Source organism: Osmia bicornis, chromosome 15 (genome assembly GCF_907164935.1).
Source record: "Osmia bicornis bicornis chromosome 15, iOsmBic2.1, whole genome shotgun sequence".
Classification (NCBI taxonomy): domain Eukaryota; kingdom Metazoa; phylum Arthropoda; class Insecta; order Hymenoptera; family Megachilidae; genus Osmia; species Osmia bicornis.
The window spans coordinates 7,574,817-7,597,256 of NC_060230.1; the positions used below are offsets into that span (position 1 = coordinate 7,574,817).

At 35.6% G+C, this 22,440-nt stretch overlaps 1 protein-coding gene across 1 annotated transcript in view; it reads right to left on the reverse strand.

Moving 5' to 3' along the window:
* LOC114875671 (cyclic nucleotide-gated cation channel alpha-3) overlaps positions 1–21,257 on the reverse strand; it is a 39,725-nt gene extending 18,468 nt beyond the window's left edge. The window contains exons 1-7 of the mRNA XM_029186229.2: positions 21,042–21,257; positions 6,039–6,259; positions 4,464–4,702; positions 3,071–3,285; positions 2,636–2,891; positions 2,057–2,311; positions 1,404–1,534 (exon numbers count right to left, since the gene is read on the reverse strand). Coding sequence (XP_029042062.1) covers positions 1,404–1,534; positions 2,057–2,311; positions 2,636–2,891; positions 3,071–3,285; positions 4,464–4,702; positions 6,039–6,086 — 1,144 coding nt within the window. The 5' untranslated portion in view covers positions 6,087–6,259; positions 21,042–21,257. The remainder of the gene's footprint in view (positions 1–1,403; positions 1,535–2,056; positions 2,312–2,635; positions 2,892–3,070; positions 3,286–4,463; positions 4,703–6,038; positions 6,260–21,041) is intronic.
* Positions 21,258–22,440: the final 1,183 nt, after the last annotated feature.

The following is a 22,440-nucleotide window of genomic DNA, read 5'->3' on the forward strand; positions in this document are numbered from 1 at the left end:
TGCCTCTCTTCGGATTCCGCGAGATTACATTTATAATATTAATCTAGCCTAACCCGAAACCCAATCATAAATAACGCGGCTGGGTCTTGTTGAATTTGAAATAACTTTAAAATCAGCAAGCAGAAAATGAAAATGCAACATTACCAGTTTTGCGAATAACGCGAACCAAACACTGCGCGGTACATACTGTTTAATGAATATTAATTTTCTTGCTGTGGTAACTAATGACTAAATAATTTAATGAACAAGCACAGTATTTTCACGTATGCTGTGTAGAGCAGCGATTATCAATCTTTTTATAAACGATGCTACAGGGGCTGGTTATACAATTACAGAAGATAGCAGAAGTTTAGCTTTGAATGATTTAATTTTTAATTGAACGAAGGCAGGACATTGCGGATGAACGATGGCTTTTAGAATCTTTGAGACGAGGAGTCACGCTTTGGTGACCAGGCTATTGGGTATCAAGAGTACCTCGTGACAACTGTCGATTCTGTGGACTGCTCTTCATACCGAGGAGGATTGTTTTCATTATCCTGGAGAGTATAAAGGGTAAAATGGTGATATAGAAAAAGGGAGGCTTTGGTGTGTTGAGTACGTTGCATCAAATTCATTATTCCATCCGATAGAGAAAAGATTGGTATTATGACACCTCTGCTAGTAATTTAACCCTCTCAGTAATTGGGGGTCTAATTAATTTTATTCTCACTTTTTAATTACGAGAATCTTATTTCTCCTATAATTTAAATATAGATACAGTAAATTGTATAAATTCTGTAATTAATTTATTTTGCGGAATTATATATTGTGAATTTACCGTCATTAATAACGGTAATCGATCGATTCCTCATCAAATAATGAATTATTGTTGAAATATTCCATAAATACAATTTATTAAATCAATCATCCGTTTAATTAATTCGATAGGTGTATAAGCACCTCTCTGAAAATATATGAAATTGTTGTTATTTGTTCTTTAGCACACTTTTCAGATCAAGGTGATCATGGAAGTGTATAAATGACCCTTCCAAGTAGTGGAAAGGCGAGCCGAATCTACAATCGCAACAAATGTTATTTTCATGTTCCCTACCCTATAAGAAGCGTTGCTTAATGTCTTTTTGCAACGAAGAAAAATGCGAAGCTATCTGTATTTCGTAATGATCATGGCCATAGATCTTACCGTAAGCACGTAAAACCAAGATCGTTCGGCCACATTTTATCGATAACGTTTCCATTTTCTCTTTTTATGCATAAAATTCGCGTATGAAGTTATGAAAAGACTAGAGCGGGTGGATGAATTGTATAGTCATCAATGGTGGGTCGTTCATAAAGAACGTTCGCTCTTACAAGGGAACACATTCAGAAATTTGAACACAGAATAACTGAATTTGATTTTCACTCACCCTGAAACTCCTTCCTAGCTGCACTGACGGAAGTTACAATGTTGGCCACGTGACCAAGCACCGTGGCGAATAAGAGTAGACCAAACAGTAGTTGAGCTATCACGAATAAATATTCACCCTTGCTCCTTGGTCTGAAAAGAAAAATATACGATTGCCATTTAAAACTTTAAATAATTAATGAAACAAAAGAGGATGCAAATTTGAAATTTATTGAATCAAAGTACCAAGCTTCAGTCTCTAGAAAGTTAAATTTATAAATTAACCCGATGTCCTATTGAAAGGTGTGAAAAATAAAGAGAGGGAAATGGAAAAGAAACGTAAAGTTGGAAGAAAAATGAGGTCAGAATAACAAGAGAAATATATTAAGTCTGCAGGAAGAAAATGGACCAAGTTGGAAGTTTATTGAAGGAAGGCGACAAACAGACAGAAATTGAAAAAGTATTAAGCGATGGCCGAGAGAGTTTAATGGAAAAAATAAAGGGATAGGTTGGGTAAGGTGATGGAGAAATTAAAAAATTGATGGAGTAAAGGGGATAGGAAATGAAATGAAATAAGTAAGGAAGAAGCAAGTGAAAAATTTTCCAATAATTTCCCTGATGATATTCATTGCTTCTGACGAATGGATAATTTCTCGAAAATAAAAATAAAATTACCTGGGTAGATCACCGATAGTCGTAAGAGCCAGTGTACACCAATAGTAGCTTTGCAAGTATTGTTTCACGACATCCGCTGTCTCCGAATCACTGAACACCCAGTTCTTACTGCCGAATCCGTTGTTCTTATAAATAATGTGATAGAGGCACCCGTTCCAGTGAAAGATCACCAGCAAATAATGTATCAAGGAAGTGGAGCGGAATAAATTTGGATAGTTTGTGTGCCGCTCGGTTCTGTCCATGAACGCCCAAAACCTGTGTGACAATGAACGAAGAAAATTGGATCAAATTCCAGCTAGGCTTGTCATAAAGTTCAAAGCTGTTGTTCAAGTATCGCGCGAAAAATGTCGTACTTTAAGCTACGGAATTTTCGTTTAAACGTGAAAAGAGAAGGAAAACAGTTACCAAAGTGTGTACATGGAATTATTTACTAAAAATTCATTAACACGTTTTGCAAATAAATTCGTCGTTTATTATTTAATAAAAAATATTTTATGTAACACAAGGGTTAATTCGAAATTGAATTTCACGATGAGGGTAAAAATATTGTTTAATGATAGAAAAATAGGATTTACTTACCGATATATTTTGACGAGTCTAAAACTTCGTAGTATACTGTTGAATCCTATAGATAAGTATAAAAAGTCGAGAGGCAGCAGGCACAGGATGTCCATATAAAACGTGGTGCTGTTTGTATAGTGATTGCGTAGTTTTGTCGCGTCGGTTTGCAGTACACCGTCCTCTAAATACCCCGTTCGAATATGAAATACTATATCCAGCACGTATAAAAAATCGGAGAAATAATCCAAGCAGAACCAGACCCAACGTGTTTCGCCTGCAAAATCCAAAAGAATACATTTAAAAAAAAATATCAAATAAAATGTCTAACATGTATTTTTTAACTATCATTATAAATCCAAGTCTCAGGGGGGTTCAGTAATTATGAATGATTATTAGAAATTTGGGCATAGCAGGAAAATTGTTAAATTTAAAATACAATTGATAAACACTGACCGTTTATCTCTTGGAAGGCGAACCTGTAGATTATGACCCAAAAGTTGTAGAGAAAGGCAAGTGAAACCACCATTGACCAGTAGTAACAAAGACGTCCTGCAGGATCAAAGATGAAGGACCAGTTAGGAGCACCCGTACGAAAACCTTTTGATCCAGGTTGCCCAGGGAAACCTCTGCTACCGCGTTGCTGTTGTTGCTGCTGCACTGTATACCTTCTATAAAATAGTGTTAGGGTGATTAAGAGACACGTTTGAAGCGAAAGTGGTCCACGTTTACTAAACAGGAAACGTGTATCTGGCTAGTTCACAAGTACCTAGTTCGTCTAGAGTCTAGATCTAAGGGCTCGACTTAGCAAAGATACTTGTTGTAAAGTTGAGTTACAGGATCTGTGGAGTTACATTACCCTCCACCGCACACCTTAGCTGGCTGAACAGCTAAGGCATGCACAACCGACAAACTCCTTTATACGTCAATCATGGAAATCAGGAATTATTTCTATGGCTTTATATCGTATAACCTACTTTCTTGCAAACTGTATACGTATTTCGTTACCGTCGTAACGGACGGTCCTCAGGGAACTTGTTGCGTCAAACTAATTAGCTACGCTTTGGATATATGTATTTTACGTGACTATTCAATTCGGAAATTTGGAAGTTTAGCAATTCGGAATTACAGAAATATGAAAGTTGGAAAGTTTGAAACTTAGAAATTTCAAATTTTCATGACTGGTGATTTGAGAATTTGGAAATTTAGATATTTGAGAATTTGAGTATTTGGGAATTAAGGTATTTGAGAATTGGGATGTTTGAGAATTTGAGAAATAATTTGGAAATTTGGAAGTTTAGCAATTCGGAATTACAGAAGTATCAAATTTGGAAAGTTTGAAACTTAGAAATTTCAAATTTTCATGACTGGTGATTTGGAAATTCAGTAATTTGAAAATTTGGAAACTGGGGTATTTAAGAATTTGAGAATTTGGAAATTTAGATATTTGGATATTGAGAATTTTTAGTATTTGGGAATTAAGGTATTTGAGAATTTGAGAAATAATTTAGAAATTTGGAAGTTTAACATTTCGGAATTACAGAAGTATCAAATTTGGAAAGTTTGAAACTTAGAAATTTCAAATTTTCATGACTGGTGATTTGGAAATTCAGTAATTTGAAAATTTGGAAACTGGGGTATTTAAGAATTTGAGAATTTGGAAATTTAGATATTTGGATATTTGAGAATTTGGGAAATAATTTGGAAATTTAAAAACAAAAATTTACAACAATGCCCAGGAGTGTACGCCATTTGCCCGGGTGCAATTGCCCTTCAAGTAATGATCTTCTGGCACGAAGAGCTCAGAATTATTTCAATTTTACTAAAAAATCGATAATGGCATACTCACGTCTCGGTACCGTTACAGCTATTATTGCTGAGATGATTGACGGACGCTGGTGTATGCAAATGAGACTGATCGCGAGAGGGTGTGAGGGTAACCGCGTACGGCAGCTTGAATCTTCTACTGAGATGGTCCCTCCTCTTCGGTTTACGGCTTAGGTCGAGCTCGCTAGCTCCACGATTCACGTAAGCCCCATGAAGCGAGTCGCGGGACGAGCTGAAGTATCGCTGCTGAACTGAGTACACCTGCACCCACGAGTTTTTACGAGCCTGTGTTTTCTCGTGTCCCGCGTGAATTTATGGCGATTTCCCTGGGAACTGTTTCTGATATGTCTCGAGAAAACTTGGGTTCTTATTCGATATACAATTCGGATCATGAAAAATAGACCTGGTTATCGTCAGGGTGAAAACGATCGAGGTCCATTCATTTCTATTTATCAGTGTCCTAATTTTCGAATTTTACTTTTATGATACAATCATCTTAAGTTGAATAAACTCGTTAATAAGACTACATGTAATGGAAAGCAAATCCTGAATAAGAAGCTGCAATACTCAAATGAATATGTGTGGTCTTAAGTGCAACCACCATTAGAACCGACTCAGTAATTCTATCTGTATATTTAGATCGGTGTTTAGGTAAATGCCTGCGGGAATTCATTTATGGCAAAGGCAGCTGTAACACTGTACTACATTTGATAGTATATTTCTCAAAAACTTCTGACTTGGTTCAGAAATGCAAAAATTTTAGATTTTCAGAATTTCAAAATATCAAAATTTTAGCATTTGAAAGTGACTGTTTTTCGGCTGAACTTTGATTCCAGGGACATAAAATTATTGCCCTTTTTTCTTGCTCTTTAATAGTTTTTGACACGTAGAATCCATAAATGTAGGTCGTAACTTTAGGAAATTAGCGGTTCAAAAGTTATGAGTATGTAAAGTTTCGCGTTTTTAGGGTATTTTACACGCTACTTTGACGCCATGTTGCTTCCATCTATTATTTGATTGGCCCGCATAGATGAGCATTCGGCGGCCATTTTGGTGGGATAAATCAAATGTTTCATTTGAATTTGTTTCGCACGTATCTTGTTTTAACAAACAACAATTATTTTGTGTTCTGTCTATCGTTTTATCTACCTGCTTCGTTTAGTTTTGTGTTTTTTGTGTTCTATTAATGGAGGCATTTAGGAAATAATATATTTTTAAATAAGGTAAGCAGAAGTATCAGATTAGGTTAGGCCGTTAGGCGGTCGGCAACGTTGAAATGTAATAATTTCTTTCAAAGGGCCCTCTTTAAAATTTTTAGGTTGGTAGTATGATACATAGGAACTCATCCATGTGGGCCAATCAAATAATAGATTGAAGCAACATGGCATCAAAGTAGCGTGTAAAATACCCTAAAAACGCGAAACTTTACATACTCATAACTTTTGAACCGCTAATTTCCTAAAGTTACGACTTACATTTGTGGATTCTACGTGTCAAAAACTATTAAAGAGCAAAAAAAGGGGCAATAATTTTATGTCCCGGGAATCAAAGTTTAACCGTTATTTCATTTATCCTGTTAAATGATAATAAAACGAACCTGTTGTTGTTGCTGATAATAATGATGCGTGGGCGTGTGAGGACTCATATATTTACCGCTGACCAACTCTAAAAGATTCTGTCTGGAAGGCAGTGCAGCACTCCTCGAAATGTTGTCCGCGCTTTTCGTGTCCTCTTCCTTCTCCCTTCTAATCCGGGTCTTACCGTCGAGTATCCTTCCTTGTTTGTCCTCCCGATGTCTCTCAACCCCATAGCCTAAAGCTGGAACAAAACCAGCAATTTTTTTTATCAGTGTCACTAAGAAACGTTATTTCTCAGATCTAAAAAATTATTACACTTTCTAGTTCTATTTTGACTGTGAAAATTGTTATTTTTCTCATCTAAGAATTTAAAAAAATTGTTTTTCAATATTTTCTAATTGGAGGATTCGACGCCCCCCTCCTCCGCAATAGCTTTTTATACGTAAACCTAGAAATTTCTTTCTTCGCACCGTAGATAGTGCTCATCAGTAAATATCATATAACCGACAGAGATTGATAGGTGGTATTGAATTTCCAGCTTTGACGAACGATGTAATAATTAGCAGGGTTATTTTGTGAAGCTTCAAATATGGGTTGAGACATTGACAGGGTGAATAAAGGGGATGAAAGGGATAGTCGGTTTTTTGTTGTGAAACTGTTAGCGTTAATAATAAATTATCAAGAGAATAATAATATTTCATATTGTTATAAAAATATCGCACGAATTCTCGTTCGTCGTAATGCAGAAGTATATTCAATTAATTTCTTTGGTAAACTTTCAACCGGTAGAAGTTCTTTCAGCTTTGAAAGTAAGTTTCCTAGCAGCGGACGACAGAGATCAGAATGAAGAGGCGGCGGAAAGCCGAATATTGGAAATACGATACTTTCATCGGAAAAGTTCCCAAGCGAGTACTCTCTTTAAAGAAGTTGCTCGCTTTTAACAGACACGTCGAAGAAATACTAAATGGAACGGCTAAAGGGAGGCCATCTAAAATAACTTTGAAACAGACAAAAAATAGTTTCGGTTACTTGTATTAATATTTCGCTGTCGTAGCATTTCGAACTTACGTTCGGCTGTTTTTTTAAATTTAGAAAATGAAAATAATGTGAAATACAAAATTACATTAAAATCAGGGCTCTCTTCATGGTCCGTCATTCAAAGATTAGACCTGTATGAAATAAATAATAAAAAAATACCTCCTCCTTTTTCGAAGTCGGTTAAAAATTACATTAAAATTAGGGCTCTCTTCATGGTCCGTCGTCGGAGGGTTAGATCTGTCTGAAAATACCTTTTTTCACTCGTGTTTTCAATCACGTATTTTACAAAATGGAACGAGAAGATTTTCCATTAACCCAGATCATATTAACAATTCAAACACAAACATCTATTTATAACTTAAAACCGTGCTCACCGCAATTGGAAACAGCTTAACCTTATTAGTCGTAATTGCGAATCGCAATTGCGTCAGTAATCCTTTATAATTGTGTCGCACGGATGCAGTTATTGTTGCAAGTTGCTTTGGTATTTCCAAACAGTTCAATGACCTCACCACTTTTCAAATATTATTATATTTTTTAAGTAATTAGATAATACGGCGCCTCTCAATTATTTAGAAATTTGGAAATTTAATTTATTATTTAAGAAACATAATATTTCATCAGCGGTGCACTGGGAGAAATTAAATACATCTTTTTACAATGTTGAAAAATCAACAGTTGGCGAGATACGTTGAAGTTGAAAAGCGAGCTGTTTCTAGGGAAAATTTGAAATACGAGTACGAAACGAGTGGATACGAGGAAACCTGATAAAAGGCAAAGCGAAAGAGGAACATTTTTCACGAGGAACGGTACCACGTGGCCGTTTTAAAATAATTTCAGCCTAAAGCCAGCGCCAAGTCGGCATTGATTTATCGACGAGCAAGTTAATTGGCGTCGTTTCTCTTCGTCTTTCTAGTTTTCTCTCGCGAATCCATCAATTACACTCGTAACGAAAGCAGAGAATATCATTCTCGCATGATACATTCACGAATCCTTCATTTTTTGAAAAACTGAATTTTAAGGTGGAGGCACCTTTATAAGGGTTTCATTTCCACTGTAAAATGAATGTTCCTGTTCCAACAAATTTGTGTATATTTATTTACAAAGGATTATTTTCTTGTTCGCATTATAATACAATACTGCTTGTATTTAAGCTATGAATTCCTGAAGAGTTCTAAAAAGCTTATTTCTTTTTTAATATTTTAATTTTTTGGCTTTGTAAAAAATTCCTTTAAAGTACTTATTCTGTTATACAATTATTTTATCTGAAACGTGGAACTCTTAAAATATTGAAGTTACAAAGGCGCAATTTATATACATCAATACATATATTAGTATGAAATGAAAGAAAAAAGGACGAAAAGAAGAAAAACACGTGAACTGTTTTATAGAATTTCACGTGAAATGCAATTTTCACGAGAGCGTGTCTTTGGTGCCCAGTAACGTGACGGAACAAAGTGACGTTTTTTGAACAGACCGTGTCAGCGAAATTTTCAACTTGCCCGTTAAGTTTTCAGCACTGGCGCTATTGAATCAATAAATCCAATTTTATATAAAAGGATTTCGGTATTTTAGCAAATTTTCATAACCACAATATCTGCAATTTTGTATTGGTTTGTATTTTCTGTGGAATGTTTGGTACTCTGAAAATCATTTGTAGAATATTTCAATTTTCAGAATTTAAAATTCAACAATTTTAGGTTTTTAAAATTTTACAATTTTTCAAGCATCAAAAATTCTGAAATTTCGAATATACAGAATTGCAGTGTTCCAAAATTTCTAAGGGAACTAGTTCACCCACCCCAGAGAACGTTCAATTATTTAACAAAATTCGGATTATTAATTATTTGAAACGGAGATGTAAGACGATAATCCAACTCGTGAACTCAGGTTCTCAATCTCTCTTTGACCATTCACCTTGCGGTCAAAGCTTCCCAACAATTTCAGAACAAGTTTCTGGTAAAGTTACACGTAGTTCGACTTCAGGGCTTCCACAGAACTTTAGTCAACTTTATTTCAACTTGTTTAGCGCAGTCAGTAAATCGCGTTATCCTTTGATCGAGGCGATCACGATAAATAACAAACGAGTAGCACTCGTCTTGAAAACCATTTCACTTATCGGTTTACTCGGAAGAAAAGCGTTCTTTCCTTTTTTTTAGTACACTCGCGATCGGATCAGGCTTCCCTAAGGAAAATAGTGATATAGAGTAAGTAAGAGTTTTTTGATAATATCCTAATCTTAATTTTGATAATAGTGATATTAAAAGCAGTTTAGGGACAAAATAATATTATTTTTAGTTATTAAATATTATAAAAATTAGTATACAATTGAAAAATACGAATGACAAATAACAGGTATGAATTTAAGTTTTTCTGCGCACATGTTTGTGCGCAGGTGGTGGTCCGCCATGGGCCTATATATACGGGGCCTCCTCCCCTATAGTGTCATTCTCCTCGGGACCACCTAAGGGGAAGGACGGGAGTCCGGGTTTCGCCGTTCTCCCTAGGTAAGTCTCATTTAATCCCGAGTGTTTACGAAATTAAAACATTAATTGTTTTTTTAACTTGAAATAATTCTAAAATTGTATACTTTATGCTAATGTACTTATGAATAATTCTCTGATAAAATGGTATACTATTATTGCTTTTCCTCTTCACATTTGTATGTATGCATCATATTTTATTTTATACATCAATATATACCGTTCGTATGTTAGAATTAAGAAGCTTTTTGTTAAATACGTATCGTATAAATTTAAGCTCTAAAAATTCATACCGGTGCGCTCAAGCCGTGTTTACGACCAGCTCGTTAAAAATCGCTTTGCAAACCCCTCTCGTAAATTCTTTTAGTACTGCATTAAACCTTAAAGTCCGTTGCGTTGCAAAGATCCGAATTTTTCTCGCGTTCAAAAAAGTCTCTCCACTCAAACGTTTTCGTACGATAAATACGCGCGAAGTACTAAAATTATTTTTGTGAACTGGTAGTTTCTGAAACTGATCCAAATTCAGTAGTTTCAGAAGGATAGACTATAAATAATTGATACTTTCCCGTTGTCAATTGATTGTCCGGTAAAGGTTAAATCTGTTAGAATTGACGGATCGGGAAGGCAGAAATTACGGTGGCGCGATATTGCATCGCAATCGCGATACCATGGAATGGGAAATGCGTTTGTCAGGCTGGCGGTCAAACAAATCGTGGAGTTACAAAGCCGGCACTACTCAAAGCATCGAACGGGTACACGCGGTGCACCCTCGTTGTTTCACTATTGACACGTAACAGGGTTCACCGTCTCTCTTCGGTCCTTACCCTCTTTGGAATTCTCAGTGTCAACGTCCCCGCGTATAAATATTTGCTTGCATTGTATTATTGGGAAATTTCCAAGTGAAACGACCTTTACCTTACTGTGCATAACCTGCCGTTTAAAAGAGATACTTATTTACATATATTATGCATGAACAATTTACAACGAGAACCCACCATCTATTTAAAAAAACCCATTATCTTTTAATGTAATTTTTTATGTTGTTCCTGACGATACTTTTTATATTTTAAGTATCCTCATAAAAAAAGTTGTCTCTTTCATAAATTAGTTTTTCTTTTTTGTGCAAAAATTTTAATGGTTATAATGGTTAACCAATTTAAAATGTTAGAATTTGAGAATATAAATAAAATATTCCAGTATTTACTATACGTCTCCCATAAACATATTAATCTTCATTTTAGATATCACTTTCATGTTTAGTATATTCAGATACATCCTGTACAAATATTGTGGGCAAACATTTTACTGTACAATTTACTGATTCGAATGAAATTATCCTGTCGGAATAGCGGACCAATATCGTGCCAAGCTCGGTTACTAAAACTGCTGGCATAGCTTCAAAGACAAACCCTGTGATAAATACACAGAGTAGATACGTATGAAGTTAATAGTATACACACCAGTTATTGCACACAGCATAAACTCCTATGAGATTTGCCCAGTGTATTTGAGGTTAGATCAATAACGTTGAAGTTAGGGTAATGATAAATTTATAATTCCATATTTCCATCAGTTTATTCATAACGCTAATTAAGATTTCATATTACAGTTGAAATTCTTTAACAAATGGAAGTGAAATAAGAATACCTGCAATGAGTATAAGGAGAAGTTCGAGCCAATCTGATTAAATTCACCATAAGACACCTTATGGCACTTTTTAATTAACTAATTTGCAACTTTTGGATTATTATATAGATACTAGTCTCGAGGTTTCAATTTTCTAACATAACTTACAAGGGACATCATCAACCCGTATTTTTTTCTATCGGCAACGATCCGTATGGGGGGGATCAAAACAGCCCTTAACACATTCTCTTCAATATTTCAAAAATTACACCTTCTAGAAAAGAACCGCTTTCGCAGTTAAATTTGTCATTAAAAAATACACAATTTTCATTTTGGCGGTTTTTTTCTAGGAGTAATTTTTAAAATATTGAACTAACTTTGAGAACTGTTTTCACCCTCTAGATATGGATCATTGCCGCTAAAAAAATATGGGTCAAATAAATTTCCCTTGTTAGAAACAATTTCTCCCTCAAGTTTTCTCTATCAACCCTAACCACGACGGTGAATCAATGCAATCAGGATTGCACGTGATACATTCCAAACAATAGCAGCCCTAGTATTCAGGAGCGCAAGCTATCGCTTGGATCTGACGATACTTGCCATTTGCTTTCTACCTGACGTTCGCTAGCTAATCCGTTAAGAGGGTTGCTTTCACGGGTGTACAGATAAGCAGGTATCGGTTAGAAAACACGCGTGTTAAGAGAAAAGGTTGATGCATAAATTGCGAGAGTTCGTAAAATGTAAAGGAAACGGCGCCTATGATCTCTGGGTGCTGCGTCTTCGTTGTATCCTGACATTACCAGCGTTTCATTACCAGCCTACTAAAGTTCCAACATCTCGCGACGGAATGCTTCTTCATCGAATGAACTGTATCCCAGGGTTTACAGCTAAATAAACTCCAAGCTGTGCCACTTTATACGAGCGTTCGTGCCTTAGTCCAAATTATTTACGATTCCTATACTGTGCCCTTCTCTGCTTTTCTCCTTCATCGTTCCCTGGTTCTAATATAGGTGTCTTTTTGGTTAATGGTCATTTTAGATCTTGTTTTATTAGGGAGCAGTGATGAAAGTATTTGAAGCCCCCTTCAAAAATGTGAACTGCTCCTCTATCATTCTAAAATTCAAAAATACAAAGATTTTAAGATTCTTCATTAAAATCTTATAATTCCACCTTAGAAGAAAATCCTGGTTACGTCATTGATTTATTAAAAAGGATCATTGCTTTGTGGTATAGTTACGAAATGCTACTGAACCGAACCGTGCATAATGCAGAAACCGTGCTACACCATGAATTGTAGTTGTACCGGGCTTTCCTTCCAAAGGTTTCACTGCGATACATGGTCCAGAATGCCAACCAAATATTCAGTCAGTTAGATCGGAAGTGTATGCTCGCTTAACCAAAATAGATGTTATTCGACTCAAACGTGTTGGCTTCTGAATTGAGAATTCAGAACAGTTCAATTGTGATTTCAATGAAATTGTATGTTCATAATAATAAGGCTTTTCTTTCTGAGTATATATTTGTAGCTTCGAAAATTTATTTTACTTTTATTTCGATAACAAAGAAATATATTGTAGATTATCGAAACTGGATTCAGCAAATAGAACTAGCAGATTAATTTCCATGAATGTTTGTAGTGCAAATATAGGTGCGCTGTTGTGATTCAAACTTTCACAGTGGTATGATATAAAAATGGATAAATTTTGTTTTTATTTCTATTGTATAGAGTATGGTGTGATAGGAATTTGGAAATCAGGAAAAATTAACAAAGTTGTATGGTTGCAAAATGTGTAACATTTTGAGTAAGAATTTGCTATTTTGTTAGCGGATAAAAACATTGAAAGACAGACAATTTTTTGGATGACGGACCATGGAGAGAGCCCGAATTTTAATTTCCTTTTGTATTTCATACCATTTCCATTTTCTAAATTTGACTCAATTCATTCAACTTAATTAAGACACCCTGTATGTGAAAGTGTATACAACAAAGTGATGGAAAATCGACGGGCCCCGAGGCAAAGACTAGGTGTATCGTTTAACAGGCAACAAATGATGGCGGTTACTGAAACTGAGAATGGACCATTATCGAAACGTGTCCCATCGCACGTACGCAGGTTGGTCATAACTGGCGAAGCCAGGTCATCCTGATAACGGATGCATATCCGCATCTATACGTATTTTCGAGCATCCAGCGAACTGCTGTCTCATTAACGTGTACGTACGAATTACTCGTATACGCGTCGGATCGAAATCCGTTGGTTAACCAACAAGCGAGCTGCGGTCAAACACCATCATTCTAAGCAAATTTAGGTTTCGACCACCTACGAATCCTCCCGGATCGAGCAGATTGCTTTCACCTTCCCTTTTCCTTTGTACTGAGGGGATTACGATCTGTTTGGAAGGTCGCTTGGGTTCTTTACATTTGTTAACAGTGTCAAGTGTTTTATTATTATAAATTAGCATTTTGGAATTAGTTTTGGGAAAAACCTTGGAATTTTGGAATGTTAGAATTTTGGAATCTTGGAATCTTGGAATTTTGGAATTTTGGAATTCTGGAATCTTGGAATCTTGGAATTTTGGAATTCTGAAATCTTGGAATTTATGAATTCTGAAGTTTTTGAATTTTTGAATTTTTGAATCTTGGAGTTTTTGAATTTTTGAATTTTGGAATGTTAGAATTCTTGAATCTTGGAATCTTGGGATCTTTTAAGTCTGGAATCTTGGAATTTATGAATTCTGGAGTCTTGGAATTTATGAATTTTGGAATTTTTGAATCTTAGAATCTTGGAATTTTGGAATTTTGGAATTTTTGAATTTTGGAATTGTTAGAATTTTCTAATCTTGGAATCTTGGAATTTTTTAATTCTGAAATCTTGGAATTTTGGAATTGTTAGAATTTTTTAATCTTGGAATCCTGGGATTTTTTAATTCTGAAATCTTGGAATTTTTTAATTATGGAATATTAGGATTTGAGTATTTCGGAATTTGAAAATTTGGAAATTTTTCTTATAAACTTAATTTTATTTGTTCTGAATTAATTATCCCACTGTAAACCTTAAACATTTTCTCCAGTAAGCACGTTTACTCTGGCAGGTGTTAGTCGTCAAAGGCGGAGTTCGACATACGTGTTAAATACAATTATCCGTGCATCACACCTTCCGGAAATGCACACAAACGGAAATGTGCATGCGCAACCGAACGTGTAGCCTTAGATCATATTCGTATACAGGGTGTCTCGATTCCGTCAAGGGCTATATTAAAATATTTCAAAAGAATTATAATTAGTTTATTTTATTTCTGAAAATTACCTTTCTGAGTGTTTAAAAAATTTTTCGTTACAAGCAAAATTATATAATTTTCGCTTACGTCTGTTTTGTACAGAGATGGAAGTAGTAGCTGTAACAGAAATATTCCTGAGGGACGTATTGCGGAAAACGAACCCCCGAGTGTAATTTCCGGATGTTATCTTCGGCTGCAGGCTTGGTCAGCGCAAACAGTATTAGAATTTTACGATATTCCCTGTAATCAGGTTATAACCGTTCAATTTCTAAAATCTCCCTTATTACATATTTTAAACGATACATTAAAATTGACGTAGGCCATGTATTTTTTATTCAAAAATATTTTACTATTAATAGAATTAGAATTTTTTTGTTTTAATTGAAAACTGATTCTAAGGAAGCATAAAAATTACTACGCACAACCTTAAGATCTTAATTTATCCTAATTAAAGAGAGCAACTAAAATAACATAACAAGCATCGATCCTCACGCTCGCCTAGCAAGAATTGTTATTATTAAATTTTCCATTAACATATTAATAACCTTAACATATTAATATGTACGTACAAGGACGTCTTAAAAAAGATGTATACCTTGAAAATTGTAAATTTTTCATTTTAGAAGAAACTGACAATTATACAAATAATAGAAGTAATTATTTTTTTACGAAAGGCACTCATTTTGAGGAACATTTTAGTTTTATTTCACAGAGATAGAACATGTTTTGAAACGGAATGTTGCTGTACTTCCGTTCCTCAATGGAAACAGGCGACGTATACCAACATTTCGTTTTTGTTTCTGTCAACAACGAGAGGCATGGAAAAACACATTGGAGCTTCTAGAGAAACAAGTAACAATGGTAAAAAATATACCTCTTTTCTATCATCCACAACAACAGTGCAACCATGGGGCTACAGCTGTCCCCCTATTGAGAAATTAAGAACTTTTTAAAATTTCTAAACTAAAAGACATTAGTTGTATGGTTGTGTTTTTGAGTGAAAATCATTTAATATTACCTATCTCCTTTTATTGGAATTAATATTTTAAGGCTGGTTGGGAAATTATTAATATGAGTACGTGTACATTTATGAAATGGTTTTATCAGATAAATTCTCTTTGTATGATATTTTATATAACTGGGTATCGAGTATTTTTACGTCACAATAATTTTACGATATGTTTGTTATATTATGTAATTTATTGAAATATTTTATTTCAGGTTGCCTTTGGAATTTATTGATTTAATCCTGGGATGAGTAAAAATGACGTAGATTATATATTACTGCACAGAGTGTTCTGTAATTAAAAAATATGAGATTTTATACGAAAAAAATACATGAAAATGTAAAATAAAATTTATTCATACGTGCTTCGTTTCCGAGGGGATTAACTCTTGGATAAATGACGTTCCAAGTTATGGTAATTACAACCCATAATTAAAACTTCGTTATATGCAGGGTTTAATTGTGTAGCTAATTTAGAGTATACTTTCACGTATAGAGGATATTATATTTTTTATACGAGCTTAGTAAATTAATTTTTATTTTTGTAGCTGGGTTATAACATTAACTTTGGATATTCAAATTGCATAACAAAAGATTTTCCTGGAAACAAATTCTGAAATCCTGAGGATCTTTTTTCAATGGCCTTTATATAAAATTCTATTCGCAGAAATGTATTTTATTTATGCGACCCATTCCTTAATAACCATAAACGTCAACGTGACTGACCTTTTTCTCATAACAGTAAAAGTGATTTATAGTTTCTTTTTATGACATATCAAAATATCACGTCCCATCTTCTACTGTTTTACATATTGCTATAACTTTTTTATTCTGTAATGCTATCATTTTTTAATTCTAAAATTCCACATTTCAGGTTTCCAAGTTTCAGAATTCCAAAATTTCAAATTCTTAATTTTCCAAATTTCAGATTTCCAGAATTTCAAAATTCCGAATTCTCTAATTAAACTCTGAAAACAAATATAACTTATAACAATTGCCTGAGTCCTATTTCTAGTTGATTCTCCTAAATTAAAAAAGGGATTCAATCATGTTAGCCTGAATTGTCCTAATTACGGCTAATGGATTCTCCAAATTGACCAACTACGTATTACCGCTCGTTATCGTTATCCGTGTTTCAAGTGCAGCAAACTTGAACGATATTTGCTTAGATGTCTCTTTCGTTTGCACGCGTATGCACACCACTCTAGTCCATAGAGCAAACGTTGCTGTTTTAGTTGAAAACTCGCTAAGTGAATATGTAAATAGGAATAGGATGGAGAACATGCGGGCGTTTTATAACGATTTTAAATGTAGTCTGCTTTGGCCGAGGTAGTAGGATGGTATCCTGACGAAGGGGTTCGTTCTTCGATTAAGAGCTGTGTTCACTCACCGCGAAAGCCTCAGTTAATAGCGTGTGTTGCGTGAGCTTTGTCAGACTTGGACTTCTAACAAGCCAAGCAGATTGCTTCTACTCGAAGCCAGTTGACCGAATGATAATAGGTCATCCTAAGTCAGACGGATATAAACCGAAAGTCTGTCAACACCTTCATAAGAGAGCAAAATTTAGAGGAAGTCAATTTATTAATTTGACCAGAGGATCCAAGGCCGCGTGTTAAACAGGCACATGTTTTTCATGCAACATTCATTATTAATAGGCAATATTTGCATTCTAAGGGGTTCATTAAAAATCAGCGTGGTCGAAAACTCCTGGATACCGGTTTTTAACCCTTTCGGATGATTTTCCTTATTTTCAGCATTCAAGAGCTGTCCACCTTTACCTTCATCGATTTCGACCATTTCGCGTCTCGATTTATTCATTTTTTTTTTAACGATTTTTAGTGGATTCTTAGTGTTCTGCAGCCTCTAGAAGCTCAGGGAAGGGATAGATAAAAAAATCATAGTTACCATGCGATTCCCTGGGTCCGATTTGCTATATGTCCACTTTTACCTTGATCGATTTCGACCGTTTCGCGTCCCGATTTATTCATTTTTTTTTTCGTTGCGATTTTTAGTGGATTCTTGGTGTTCTGCAGCCTCTAGAAGCTCAGGGAAGGGATAGATCAAAAATCAGAGTTACTGCGTCATTCCCCATGGTCGAATTAGTCCGAATTCGATTCTACCCAGATCGATTTCGACCGTTTCGCCTCTCGTACACCGATTTTTATGACTTCGTTACGTCCACACATACATACGACAACAGCGCTATAGTAAATGTAGAAGATAATTATTGAAGTATTTTTGAAATGAAGAACTTTTTCTCAGAGTCTAAAGCGAGTACTAGGATAGGAATTCGAATCAATTCCATGTGGGTAACGAGATCATTTCCTCCATTAAATTCCTGAGAGTTCAGATGGCTGGGGAATCTACTGAGCAATATTCAAAATAATCTCTCTCTCTCTCTCTCTCAGTTGGTATTTATTGTCTCTATATTAAACATGAATTTCTCATTATCGGAGCACTCTATTAATTTGATAAATTTTAGCACGCATATTGTACCGAAAAATTCGGTGTAATACAACCGGGTCATGAATATCTTTCATTTTTCATTTAATGATGCATTGCCACTTTATGTAATGGCTTTCAGTTCAGTACGTAATATTCTCAATGCATCACTGATTTTAATAATTTTATATTATTTATGGACAGTACTGTATATAGCATTTTCACCGTACAATTCATAGCGTTTTTACTTTTATAGAATAATACAGCAAAAATTTCTTTCTCTATCTTTCATTTTTAACACGTCACATATCCACCCGTTGAAACAATAGAAGCGTTCGCGCGTAAAGCGACATTAATACCACCTACTGATAAAAACGAGAAAACTTTTTCGCTAAATCAATATAGAAAATAGAATAAAATGAATTAATTTATCTTCTAGAATTTTTACTGCACCGACCATCATAGGCTTCTCTAAAGAAAATGGGAAGAAGATTCCTCCACATTCTGTTTAAATGTTTACTCAGAAAAATTGTATTATTAATATTCAGAAATTAAAAATTATATTAACTTTGTCTAAATTAATCTTAATATCTTTAAAATTAGCCATTTTTTCTAAAAAAGTCTACTTTGCTCGATACTGTACAATTTTTCCTAATTCTGTGCACAATTAGCTTGTGTAAATATGCAAATGGAACAAGAAAGTATTTGCAAGAATGATTACCATAAAAGTCACGAATTTTACAATGTTCTTTTCTAAATTCATCGATTCGATTGATAGCACGGGTCTGAGTTGTAACAGACGATCGGGTCTGGCGATAGTTGATAGTAACCAGGACGTGTCGCCTCTAATTGTCTGAATTGCAAACGTCCTGTAGGAAGTCTGCCCTCTTGGTAGGACGAAAGCGGAGGAAGTAGAGCTTGATGATAACACAGGGTTCTTCATCAAAGGTTTTGCGGCTTTTACAAAGGAATCTTCACGGTCGCGTTCAACCTCTAAAGGCATTGGGAGTACCAAAGTATTGATCCTCTTCCATCCATATAACACTAACGCGATATCAATAGCACCGCACCGAGAAAGCTATTTTAGAACTACAAGACAAGAGGAGAAGAGAACGATTGAAGTTGCTATTTACGTTGTGAAAAAACTAGATTTGAATTTGGAATAATAAGTAAAATATTTTATTCTTATGTGTATAGTCGTTGGGGTAAGTGGGGGTTAGGACGGTCCCTTAACAAAAAAATGTGAATTGGTCTCTCCAATATTTTAAAATTTCAAGATTCTAAAATCTTTACCTAGTATTTGATATTGTTATGTTTACAGACAAATAGTCGTTGGGGTAAGTGGGGGTCAGGACGGCCCCTTAACAAAAAAATGTGAATTGATCTCTCCAATATTTTAAAATTTCAAGATTCTAAAATCTTTACCTAGTATTTGATATTGTTATGTTTACAGGCAATTTATGTAACATTGAAGTTGTAAAGAAAAAGCGGTATACACTCTGGGATTCATTTATTCCCGGTTACGTCATAAATCGAGAATTTATGTAACGAATGTATCTGAAAAATATCCATATTTCATTTTCACTATTTGCATTTAAATACTGTATCCAAACGTTCCAGGTGAAACGTCCAAAGTACAATTCGCGACATCATGAAGAATAGCATTCGATAAGCTCGTGTCAGGGTAGCGTCATAAATAATTACCGAAACACGAGATTCTCATTTCTTTTTTATCATCAATTAATATAAAGTAATAAAAATGTCACTTTCAAGCCTTTCCAAGTATTTGAATTATAACTACAAAAGAAAAAGAATAGGTGCAAAGTAAAACTGATAAGTTCATCTTAATTTTCCACTCGAAAGTGTTATCGTGCAAATTATTTCATAACTGTCGAGCAATGCCTAGCGTTGCCCTCTTTAATTACGACCTGGGTTATGCTCACGCAGCCGAGTACCAAACTTTCATCCGAAGGTGCTTAAGCAACAAACTTATTCGACTTGTTACTAATTACATGGTGACAATGCCAGTTTTATATAGTTTCGTTTAATATTTCCTTATGATATATTCGAATTTGTGAAAATTCTAGAAATTCATTTCTACAATGTTTCCTGCTGTTTTATTTTCTAGGTTTCTCAAGTGTAGAAATTAATTTGGTGCTCTTAGTATTACACTTTCTTAATTACTATTTTAAATTTGAATTCGTTCTCGCGCTTTTGTGTATCTGAAAAGTGGCGCGAAAATAGGATACTTTTTTACAGATAAGGCTTTAAGTAAAAATAAAGGAAATTGCTTACTTAATAAACAAAAACTTGGTCTCTGGTTAAAATCAAATTTATTCACAGCAAAGCATTCAGAACAAGTATAATAGAGTCTGGAGTTGGTATCGAGGGAAAAAACTGCAGCCTGCTGAGCATGCACGTGTACATAATATAAAGCTTAATGTCCTTCACGAGATTCTCGCTAACAGCTGTGATAAGAAACTACCACTTTTCCCTGTAATTTCCCTTTGGATGTTATTCAGAAATTATACTTGCTGCAACAGTGATTTTACAGTTCAGTAGCTGACAATAAAAATTTGTTGCTTAGGTTAGGTTAAAAAGTTATCTTGTTTGTTCAGATAAAAATCCCCTTTTTGTTCTCGTGGTTTAGCCTCTGGCTAATTTCAATATTGATTGAAAAATAATACCTTGAATTCCTGAACGAGAAATCGTTGCGATTCGCTAGACCGTTATGGAAGTTAATTGCTATTTGAATGTGTAGTGTAAAATAAACAATAAAATGTATTGATTAAAGAATGGGGTGAAACGTTACCCATCGATTTCAATAATTCATCTTTAAGTAACATAAATATCAATTCAAATTTTCCCGCGCGAACCTTTATACGCGAGTGGTGGGGGTCCGCCACAGGCCTATATAATAGAGGCCCCATGTCTCACTCTCGTCATTCTTCCCGTGGCCACCCATGGGGTAGGATTGGTGTCCAGGGAGAGGCGAGAGTACCTGAATACCTGGTAGCCTACCGTGTTCGATACTATACAATTATCAACTATTACAATTATTAGAAAAATTACAGTTATATAAAATAAAATTATTTCTATCGCTCATGGAATGTATCAAGTTGGAAGTGCTAGAAAAACTGCTTACTCACCTGGTTGAACACCATGAGAAGGTATCGCAGGTGCAGGAGGCACCAGGCCGGCGATGCTGTAAAGCGTTTGCCCGCTGCCATATTTTAAACCGCCGCAGTGACACGGTGTGGTGGGGGTGGGAAGGCCCTCGCTGCCCCTGATAGTAGCCCCCACCACCGAAATTTCGTCGAGTTCGTGGCCGCTGTCGTAATGGCACAATCTGGTGGCACTGGTGCTGGCACCGCCGCCACCCCCGCCGCTACCTTCCCCGCCTGTGGCGTCCGCGCGACCACCGCCGCTTCCTCTGCCCCCTCCGCTGCGGCCCCGAAGCGACTGCACCAGCCGCTTGGCGCCCGAAGACATTCCACGCAGATGATCCAGCCTTCCGGTCTATTCTCCTTCCTGTCCGCCCCGAAGCCGCCCTTCGGCAACGATATCCTCCTACGGGTATCAACGCGTTCGCCACACACACGCGACCGCCGGTGTCACCGGTCTGAACATATCATTACGTTCATATTCTCTGTTCACGATGATCCGATGAAATTTCGAAGTGATTTTCACTAGAAAATATTTAACGCCACGTCACACGATCAACACTTAGGTATTTGTAAAGAGTTGACGGATGAACATGGTACACTAGTGAAGATAGATGCACGTATGAATGGAACGAACCTGGAGGAACGGAAAATTCACGGCACGCGCGACTTTCGGCTTTTCCTTTTTTCGGACGTTGACTGATCCTGTTGCTCTGACGAAGCATACCGCCTCTAGCTCACTTCTTAGGAGACAGTCGATGTGCAACAAGTGTCTTAGACCACGACACTCATCTCACGTGCACACTTACTCTTCTTTCGACGTGACACACTCGATTCTAACCCTTCCTCGTTCGCGATCGTTGGTTTCCTTTAGATCTCAAGTGTACCTGGAAATTGAAGGAACAGGGTGAACTGGTGGTTATCATAGTTTAATTCATTAGTTTTTATATGAGAATTGGGGGAGTGTAAAAAAAAGAAATGGAACGCAGGGAGTAATTAAAAAATTTTTAAATTACAAAATTACTAAAATTTCCAAAATGTATATCATAAGACGGTGATTTACTCAGGAGCACTAAAATATAATACAATAATTAATTAGCATGCTGCAAATCGTTAATATCAATTATTGGAAGTACCTAGCGAGTAAAGGAAGATCGTATGTCAGGAACACTAGACCAACGAGAGTAAGCAAATTACTCGGCTAAGTGCATCGTGTGATTCGACATTAATAAAACAAGAGTTTCGGTTACGCCCATTTAGAGAGGGCGAGAGGATAGAGGGCGATGAATTCTGAAGTTACTTCCGAGCGCATTAATAAGCCGATTAGCTAATCATTCTACGGAATTTACCACTTTATCAAAACCCCATACATATGCATATATGC